This window comes from Hipposideros armiger, unplaced genomic scaffold, assembly GCF_001890085.2.
Source record: "Hipposideros armiger isolate ML-2016 unplaced genomic scaffold, ASM189008v1 scaffold_84, whole genome shotgun sequence".
Lineage (NCBI taxonomy): Eukaryota > Metazoa > Chordata > Mammalia > Chiroptera > Hipposideridae > Hipposideros > Hipposideros armiger.
In genome coordinates, this window is record NW_017731434.1 from 2,891,374 (window position 1) to 2,902,191 (window position 10,818).

Genomic DNA, 10,818 nt, shown 5'->3' on the forward strand with positions numbered 1-10,818 from the left:
TTAAAGAGAGCTCCATGGGCCTGAGTGGAGGTGAAAAACAAGAGCTAAGGAGAGTTCTGCCCAGCACAGAGCAAAACATTGAACTTTTCCTACGTGCAAGGCTTTATATGATGTGCTTTGCATTTATAACCTTATTTAACCTTATAAAAACTAAGAAAGTGTTTCACATCACTCCTGCCAGCTGTCCCTGGCACAGTCAGAGTGGGTACTTCCACAGCCAGAAGAGGGTCATATAAACATGGGTCATGTAATATGAACCCCGCCTGGAAGAGCCGATGACAGAGTACTCCTCGGGCAAATCGGCAAGTCCTCTGAGGTGTCTGCAAGCAGCCCCGATGAATCAACAGTGACAACGGCCACCTTTCCATGTTTAAAGTCCATGAATTTTTAATAACTGGTTTTCTGGTCACACCTTCATCTAGATCGATCCCATTATTCAAGGGTCTACATAGTTACATATTATATATTAAACCAAATATTTTATAGCACATTTCTAAAAGGGTAAACTTTGTGCACTAAAACAAAATAAAAGGAAAAAGACTGGTTGGCTACCATGGTGTGCTGCCCATGAACTGAAAGGCTCATGTTTATAGCAGGTACACATGCAGATTGGGCAGCCAGCAACAGAACGGCGATGCGGGAGACACTTTCTTTGTGATAAATGCCTTCGGATAGATGTGACAATGAAATAATGAGGCTGATTCCATAAAGCAAAAATGGATACTGGTCTCATTATTTTACAGCCATACCTTGTGGTATGTTTATAAAATATTTCTTTCACAAGTTAAAACAGTATCTGCTACAGATGGATTTGATTTTGGTAAAACCAATGGAAAAAGGCTCTATGCTAATGCAACATTTGTTGTAAAGATTACAGAAACACATGAGTCAAAAATTCAAATTATGATTCCCACAGTAACTGTAACTCTGCTATACCACATACATAATGGAAGAAATGTTATCCACATATACCATGGTAGAAAATACTCGGTAAGCAGAAACAAGCTGAGTTATGCTTGTTGTGGGAATTATCATTTTCAACTAGCTGAGGATATATAAAAATTGAAAACATAAATGCATGCATTATTTTATGGATTTAATTCGAATTTTTCTTGATCCAATTTAATCAGCTTTGCATCCAAACTACATTTGCCTTTCATAAACTGCAAACGAATGTCTATCGTAATTTTAAAATCCGTATCACTTGCTTTCTTTTTCTCATGCAGACTACCTTTGCAGAATGGCATTATTATACCCTGTCCCTCCCCTAAAAGGTCAGGACATGTCTGCTAGAATCCATTTATCTATATTCCTTTCCTCCCTGAAGGACATCACCATATAGTTACAATTGCCAAAGTGTTGTCATAACATGATCTCATCTGATCCTCACAACAATGCCATGAGAAAGACCAAAAAAAAACCCAAAATACCTTTTTGTTGCTCAGGTCTTTGACTCAAATAGAATATATTTTAGGAAGTGCTTTCATGTTGTCATTTAAAGGCTGGGCCATTTAAATACACCTACAATATTACCCACTTACCATAAGCAGAGGATGTACTTATTATTAAAGTTGGAATATACTTTATGTAAGAAGATTACATTTACGAGCTAAACATTTAACATACTTTAAGCTTTTTGCTTTAACTATATTCTGAAAATTCAATAATGAAACAGAAAGAGATACAACTGCCCTTTGAAACTCTGCCTGGGCAAAATTAATCCTGTATATTATATCCGGTACTGCTTTTCCCAGTTTGGTTTTAACTAAGAAGGGCACCTCAGCACAACCTCTGAAGAGGAATCCTTTTACCTTCCGGCAGCCTTTACCATCAGGGTATATTTCATTATATTCAAACTAAATTATCAAGAACAGTTCTATCTCCTTTACCACTCTGAGCAGCTCTGCCCCACCACGGTGCTGGTGACCTTGTGTTAAGCGTTTGGTGGCGGTATTTTCTTTATCTCTGAGCACTTCTATAATCCAGCTATTCAAATTTAAGTTTGTTTTTCTGTCTTTCTATGTACACAAGGATCCTTCTCCATAATCAGATAAAAATTTTCCTTCTTCATTTCCTTCCTTCAAAAGATCAATTAAAATGAAGATTCAGAGCTGGCAAAAAGCCTCAGTATTATTTGCTCTAACCTGGGAGTTAACACAGTTAATCCTCTGCCTGTGAAAAGCCCGACCATTTGGCATGTAATTAAAGGAGAATATTTAAGTGCTAAAAGGAAAACAAACCCTAAGGTGTATTAATTTTAGGGGGTTTATTGTGGAGGAAGAGTTGTCTTCTTAATGTTACCTACAATTACACAACAATTCTTTATAATGAAGGAAGATCAATACATAAGTTCTTGGATAAAACAGATAAAATACAAAAAGGTATCCTTTGGGACATGAATACTCAACTTTCAGGTTTTTCCCCCCCACATGTGAAAAAACAATACCTGAGGCTGATAGCAAAGCACAATCTCAATAGTATTTCTGGTTATGAGAAAGGTGCAAAGATGACTGGTAAGCTAAAGAATCAATGATGGCAACATGAGCTCTTGCATCTTGTCAGTGACCAGAAAAGGGGCTTATTTACTGACTTATGTGATACATCAGTCAGACGTGAAGGCAGGGCCTTAAGTGTGAGTTTTCCATCCAGTCACTTTATGAGGTTGTCTCAGGAAAAGTGTAGATCCAGCCAGTGGGCAAGTTTACCTTAAACAGAGTGAAACAATGTCTCTTTCAACTTGGAAACTGCAGAGGGGATGATTGATTCTAGGGAATCACAGAATACTTAGAAATGAAGAATGATGGATGGGGTTTGTTTCTCTTGAGCAGTCAATATGTGAAATTCCCAAATCTTAAATTGTGCAAATAAGTTGACAAGCAAATGCGGTCCTGGGGACTGTCAGTACCACAGATTAGGAAACTAATTTTCACGTTGACTTATAATTAAAGCTGCAGAATTCCATGAGTGACTGACAGTACAATTTTCACACATTAATGAATAAAACAAAGGAAAATTTTCCGAACAAAGTTAGTGGTCCGGCAGTAGAAAATAGTTAAATAAACTACAGTACAGTAATAAAATGGGTACACTGCAGCTATTCCCGATGTGTTCTTCAAGAATATCCAAGGAAAGGAAGGGTTGATGACATATTGTAAAATGAAAAGTGAGTGACAAAATGGCATATTCTATATGATCTCTACTTTAGAAAAAAAATAAGTACACAGAAAAAAAGGCTGGAAGAACATACACAAAAATACTAACAGAAGTTACCTCTGCTAGTGAGAACTGAATGTCTTCACATTTTTTTCTTTTCCAAATGAAAGAGGAATAAGGGGAAATTCTTATTTTCAAAAACAGTTAATGAGTATATTCTGATCTCTTTGTCCCATCTTTTTTAATAACACACAAAAGGAAAAACCAAAATATATTTAGTGCCATTTAGCACTTGCATTAACAATTATTTTTTAAGTTATAAAACAAGTTCATCAAATTTAGTTTCCTTATACTTTTTTGCCAATTCATACAAGAGCAATGCATTTTTAAAAAGATGTAATGACATAGATTTTTATCCAAGACTGTAGTCTTCCATGCAGTCTTCTTCATACACCACCACGTCTAGAAAATGAACTTCATGTGCTTGATTCCGTAAGTTTTGAAGAAAACCATGATAATGAGTGCCCACAATCCCAGGATAAAACCCCCAGGAGGATGCCAATCCTTCAGCTTTGGTTTCTGCAAAACAAGGATGACACGGTAAATTTAACAACAGGTGAAGAATTCAACAATGGGTAAGACCAATATTGGTGGAAAACAGGAGTTTCACAATTGCGTTTTAAGGGAAAGTAGTTTAGCCAGGTTGAATGTATTGGGATAGCAACAATGGTAAAGAGTTCAAACAAGATATCTCAAAGTGATTCTTACAAAGATCAGTTTCAAATGACATTTTTTCCCTCGAAGGGCCCTCCCTGACTACCCTACCCAATAATCTCTCTTCACTCAGTTTAGTCAGTAGCCTAAGAGGCCTCACTTTGAATTTACATATTCATGAGTTAGTTGCTTTTCTCTATCTCTGTTAGACTATAGCTCTATGAGGGTCATCTTATTATACTCCCAACACCTACCTGCACAATGACTGGCACATAGGAGACAATCCTACATTAATTATACTGAGTCAATCAATGGGAAAACAAAAGCCACCCAATTCCACTTATTCAGATATTCAACAAATACTTGTTTAGGGGCCAGTGCCTTTGGCCATGTTTCTTCCTTGAAGCAGAATGCTCCACACTCCACTCTGCCTATTTAAAGCTCCCTAACTCAAATGCAAACTCCTCCAGATTTCCCCAGCTGATATGCGATATAGCGTATTCTTTTCTTTGAATCTGTAGTTCCTTCTACTTTTACTCCTATCTACTATTATACTTACGTTTATTGCTTGTCTCCCTGCAAACTTCCGAGGGCAAAGTCTGGCTGAGTCCATTTTACACCCTATTCTCCATTCCCTACCCCTCAGCTCTCAGCCAAGTGTCTGGATGGCTCTTTGCCCAGTAAGCAAAGGCAGGCTAGTCTTCCCCAGTTCGCTGTCATTTCAAAGGCTACATTATGGCCCTGAAATTGGAGGTCTATGACTATGATCTCTGTATGAGTTCTACTTCCTGAGTTACTAGCCAAGATTACAAGGATAGTTATGATTCTCTGTCCTTATAGAGAGAATTATATTTTAGAGTAGACTAGAGTGAAGAGAAACTGGACTCTGAAATTTGCTTTAGTCATCATGTAAACTAGATGCAAGAAAAATTCATAAATCCCTTAGATGATTCTACATATTATAGCTTGGTTTTCACTTACATAACTAGGACACCTAATGCTCTTCACTCAACCCTCAACTCATCATATTACAGAAAGAAAGGAAGGAAGGGAGGGAGAGAGGGAGGGAGAGAGGGAGAGAGGGAGGGAGAGAGAGAGAGAGACCCAAAATAAAACAAATCAAGTCAAATTTACCAGAATTCATCAGCAAGGGCCATGCCAGTAATATACATTCACTGCCACATTCTATAGACACTTAACGTTATTATCTATGCTTTAAGATATCTGACAGTTATCTAACGTATACAACATTATAAATCCACTTAAAAAATTCCAAAGACTATTGTGATAAATGAAATTCTATTTTCTTTTAATTTTATAAATGAAGAAGTTTAGAGAAATGCCAGATTTTCAATTAGGTGATCTTTCTGCAACTTTTTCCTTCTCCTCTGAAGCTCTCCCTTAGTTTCAGTGACACTTTGGCCAGCTTTTCACTCCACTTCTTTAGCCATTTTTCTTTAGTCTTCTTTGCTCCTTAAATGCTAGTGTTTAGAGCTCTGCTTTCAGTCACTTACTCTCTCCCTTTGAAATAATACATCTCTGGGTGACACCTGTACTCTAGTTTCAACCTCTGTCAATAGGCTTATGCCTCCCAAATTTTTATCCCTCACCTGGAATTCTACACTAAACCCTATCTGCATGTACACTTAACAGACATCTCTATTTGGATATTTTACTACAACCAACACTAAACTCATTCCTAACCCCGCTCCCCGATTCTGCTCTCCCTTCCCTGGTGTCCATCTCTCCATCGGCACGTTGCCCGAGTGAAAAACCTGGAGGTCATTCTTAGTTCCCCGGACTCTCACACCTCATTTCAATCAGTTACTAATTCTGATAGGTTTTCTCCCCAGGATAGCTGTCCTTAATAAGTTTTCTATTGTCATTGCCACTATCTTAGTTCTAGCTCTTATTTCTTGTCAGGATTAGGGAACCAGTTTGTCCTAACTAGTTTCTCTTCCTCCAAGGTGCCCTCTCTTTTCCATCTATTAATCCTATTAGTGCTAGACACATCTTTCTAATACACAAATATACATCTTTGAGATACACACACACACACACACACACACACACACACGCACGCACAAAATCTCCCTCAGATGTAGTAGATATTGTATTGTTTGCCTTAAGTATACATTGCTTTTATAATTTAAAAAATTAAACAATTTAAAAACCAGGGCATGGTGTGGTTAATTCAGAGAGCACTGTATTGAAAAGCAACTGCCATGGGTTCAAACATTAGATTTAATATTTAAAGTCCATGTTCCCTGCCAAGCCACTTCTCCACTCTGAATTTCTGAATCTGTAAAATGGGCATAACACATACCTCCTAAGAATGAATGAATGCATAATTACTGTAATAATGTATTTTTTGAAAAGTTAGTCTATATTTATTCCTACCTAGAAAAGTGATGATATGAAACTCCAAGTACTTTTTAGATGACTTTCATTTGTGTTTGCCAGTTATGAGGAATGACATTTGAAAACATCTGACTTTAGTTATTTTAATTTGTACAGCTTTCATCAATTCAAAATTAACTTGTCAAACTAACAGGAAAGAAATCCACCTTAATGTTTTCATCTGGATCATAATGCTAGAGTTATAGGAGTTTTTAATGAAATGCTTAATCTGAACTGAACTGACAATATTTTTTACTGTGATTACATTCTACCTTCGCTCCCATGTCTACTTTCACCTTCCACAAAACTCCCCAAACACCCCAAAATATTAAGTCAAAATTTTCCTCATGTTTCTTTCTACTCAAAAGTTGGCAATGGCTTCTGATCATGTGTGATGATGATGATGACAAAAGTCCTTTCCCTCTAGTATCTTACAAGATGATAAATTTAGTGGTTCTCATACCATTTCAGATGGCAGAGCTCTTGGAAGTAACAATGCTCTTTGTGCAACACTGAAAAATCTTAATTCCAGTAGAAAATATAGGATAATTAATATAAAGCATAGTTATATTAAAGATATGTAATGTAAATATCCTAAGCACATGACAATGAAAAACACAAGCAAGTAAACTAAACATGACTCACTACTGCTCAGTTTTTGTCCTGTTTATTTTCTACTACTCAAACAATTGGTAAATAATTCATGCCAAAGCGTTGGAAGAGCTTAAGACCAAAAGTTATTTTCCCATGAACTGAGAAAAGATTACCATTATTCATTATTAGTGGAAGCATACCCTTTATTCCCTGGGATTCCAGGTTAAGAGTTGTGGAGACAAGATTCAGATTTTCCCCAATAACTATGAGTCTCTGATATAAATAGTATTTGAAACACAGACACACACACACACACACACACACACACACACGTATGTTACAACTTTTAGAAAGTTAAATACATATTGTCAAAATCTGGCATTAAAGTAAGCTCTTACCTGTAGAAAAACAGGTTATAATATAAACAATTGTTCCGTAAACCAGTTTAATGAATTTCAGTGCTAAGAGAGTTCAGGAGGTGTGAACTTTCAAGAGTTTAAGACCACTGTAACTTTCAGATAGTATTTAAACCAAGTCATGTTAAAAAAAAAAAAGAAAGAAAAAAAAAAAAAAAGAAAGAAAGGTCGGGTGGGCCGAGTGGCGCGTTGGTTAAGAGCTCGCTTGGGACGCCAGAGGGCCCCGGTTCGGATCCCACATATGAGGGTCAGTGACACTGCCCTCTACAGCTAAGGTGCTGAACAACAGCTCAACCTGGAGCTGGGCTGCCGTGAGGCGCCGTAGGCTGCAGCCCCTGTGGCAGTGGGTTGCCATGGGCTACCGTGTGTAGCCAGCAGCCGCAGTAAGCGGCCGTCCAGAAGCCGGCGACTGATCTGCCTCGCCCGGGAAGAGCGCAATGATGGTGCCAGCTTGGGCCAGTGAAGCAACGTCCTCCACAGCTAGACTGAAGAACAAAAGGACAGCAACTTGTCTGTTCTCCTCCCCACAATTCCGCAGCGCTGTTCCCATCCCCCAATACAAATCTTAAAAAAAAAAAATGGTGAACATCATTTAAGCTCTAGAATTTATTAGAAATTGTTGAAATAATACTGAAATAATAAATTTCAGTAATTATATATTGAAATAATAAAAATTAATCGTATTTCTGCAGCTGGAGAAACTCTAGTTTCTTTTCAATTAGATGAATTCCCTCATGTTGTAATTTCACCATGAGATCTTAAACTGAGTAGCCAGAAACAGTTGCCAGAGATAAGACAACTATAGCTTCTTTGGGAGTTACTCTCCCCAAAGATTGGCCCTGGCAGCTATTTTGATCTGTTATTCCAAAGGTGCTCAGAGAATTCTGGAGCCATTGCTTCGTGGTCCTACAATTAGGTGAGTCCCATATTTACACCGCTGGTGCCCAGGAGGGGACCAGTGAGAAAAGCAAAGTGGCAGAGCTGTGGTTCCCCAACAGCAAACTTTGAAAGTCATAATGGAGGACTAAGTATATGTAATTACTCCAAAATTATAATGGAATGGTGCATTTATTCATATCACAACTTGCACAAGCTAACAAAAGCAACAACCTCAGCCTTTCCAAACTGGTATTTGCAGTTGCTATATTATTGTGATATATTCATTACATCCTTTTGATTAACACAAAATGGAAAGTGAATTATTAATTAAATACTGTTTGAACTCTTAGCTTAACACAACATCTAAATAGAATCACCAGCTTCAACCTCTCCCATCTCCTCAGGAAAATGCAAAGGCACAGAAAAACATGACAATACTCACTACTCAAATTACTTTAACCTCTAATGAGAAGTCTCAGATAATTTCACTATCTGAAAATCCCAGAAACAAATGCATGGTGGCCCAGTTTTCTCATTAGTACACAAGAGGCAAAGTATTGCTTTGCTCTGTGAAACACAATAATTCAGTCAGCTGAGACAGGGACTTCAGCTCTCTCCCTTTTTCTCCCTGCTGTTTAAGAGAAACAGAGTTTATCTAGTAGAAGGATGGCTTTGAAGGCACCCAGAATAGTGTAACTCATTCCTATCCTTCCCAAAGGCACACCTCTTTATCCATTTAAACACAATTCCCAGTAAAAAGCATGTCAGAAGTTACATGAGCACTGACAATGGTTCACTACATCTATGAAGTTTAAATATCCACCTGAGAGGCTCTGCAGAGAAAGCAAAATACAGGAAAAATCCTTTTAGTAGTGCATGTTAAGAAATATTTTTTCATATGCTTCATCTTTTTAAAACGCCCCCAAACATAAGCAGTATGGTAGCAGATGATCCTGGTTTCGTTTAGCAAAACAGCATTTGATGCCTGTCTGCCAGTCACTGGAAATGTATGATGACAACCTAGTCTTCAGATGCAGATCTGAGAAGGCATTCACATCTAAGCAAACAGTGAGAAGAACCCACACGCTCTGTTGGCAAATACCAGCAGTGTTTTAAAAAAGAGGAAGAAACAAGGCCAGGTCCGTGAGTAAAAACACTCCCACATTTGAGAAAGAAATACCCTGAAAATTCAGAGACCACATCTCTGAATAAGGTTTAATAGGGAACCAAAAGATAAATTTAGAAAACTTCTATTTGGCATTGACTTGAATAAAGATGTGCAAGAAGCCAAAAATAAAAGAATGGTATAAAGAGAAAAATAATACAAGATACAAGGACAGCAGGCTGAGATAATAAGGGAGCTGGGTGACATAATTTTGTAATAGCAAAATTAAAATCTACATTGACGAAAACGAGTGTCCAAAGCACATCTGTGAGTCCTCCATTCAGCTATTTGTGATAGACTGATGGCAACAAATGCCCCCAATTATCCATACTTCCCTGTCAATACTGTTTGCAAGACATTGCTTTATAGCAGCTCTCATCAATTGGTGGAACCCACCTATATCCTTACACTTTGAAATCAACTGACCTTGTGACTTCTTTTGGCCAAAAGCACACACACAAGCAACAGTGTTCTAGTTCCAAATCTAGCCTCAAGAGGTTTTGCTCGTTTCTGCTCTCTCAGACCTCTGCTATTACCATGGGGGGGGGAACCCCCATAAAACAAAAAACGTCAGCAAGACTTCTGGAGAAGACACCATGTGAAGAGGAATTCAGGCTCATCGACCAACAACCAGTCAATCCCCAGAAGTAGAACCACTTAACCAACCCAGGGCTGACCATACACTGATGAGGTCAGAACATGTCCTCATGAACCGAGAACAGAATTCCCCAGCTAAACTTGGACTAAATTGCCAACCTGCAGCATTATGAGCTAAATAAATAATTGATGTTTTAAGCCACTAAGTTTTAGAGTGGTTTGTTACGCACTAAAAGCTACGAAATACATCTACTGAGGTGGCAATGTGAAAGGAAAACCCCTGAAACTTTATTATCATAAGAAAATAAAGTTCCCATCTACATACTTGTTGCATTCAGTTTCTGCAACAATGGTATAAATAAACAACAATGGTATAAAAGAACAGCGTGAAGGGCAGCTAATCAGACCCTAGCCCACCATGAACTTTGCTGAGGTCAAGGCTGTCTGCTAAGAAAATCCCCTCTAACACTCCTAGAATGAGAAATCCAGCCCCGTTAACTCATCTGAGCTAAATGTCACAGAGTAGAGACTTCAAACCACCTGCTGCACCTGAACGGTATGACAGCCAGACTCTGATAAAGCTATCTAGGAAAAATACCTGCTGTATTGTCTCCGAGAGATATATTTCAGGAATGTTCTTTGCCACCCACCCCCTCACTTTAGGTTCTAGCTCTCTCTTATAGTCTTCCTGGAAACAGACCGACTCCACCTGTCACCATGCCAGGAATTGCTCTCAAGAAAATGAAGTGCAGGGCCGGCCAAGTGGCGCGATGGTTAAGAGCTGGCTTGGGACGCCAGAGGGCGTCAGTTTGGATACCACATATGAGGGCCAGTGACACTGCCCTCTACAGCTAAGATGCTGAACAACAGCTCAACCTGGAGCTGGGCTGCCATGAGTCG

The 10,818-nt window shown here is 38.4% G+C and overlaps 1 protein-coding gene across 1 annotated transcript in view; it reads right to left on the bottom strand.

The window, feature by feature from the left end:
- Window positions 1–369: 369 nt before the first annotated feature.
- The window catches only part of PIGK (phosphatidylinositol glycan anchor biosynthesis class K), a 116,158-nt gene continuing 105,709 nt past the window's right edge, over window positions 370–10,818 (bottom strand). Inside the window, exon 11 of the mRNA XM_019644047.1 lies at window positions 370–3,732. Coding sequence (XP_019499592.1) covers window positions 3,616–3,732 — 117 coding nt within the window. The 3' untranslated portion in view covers window positions 370–3,615. The remainder of the gene's footprint in view (window positions 3,733–10,818) is intronic.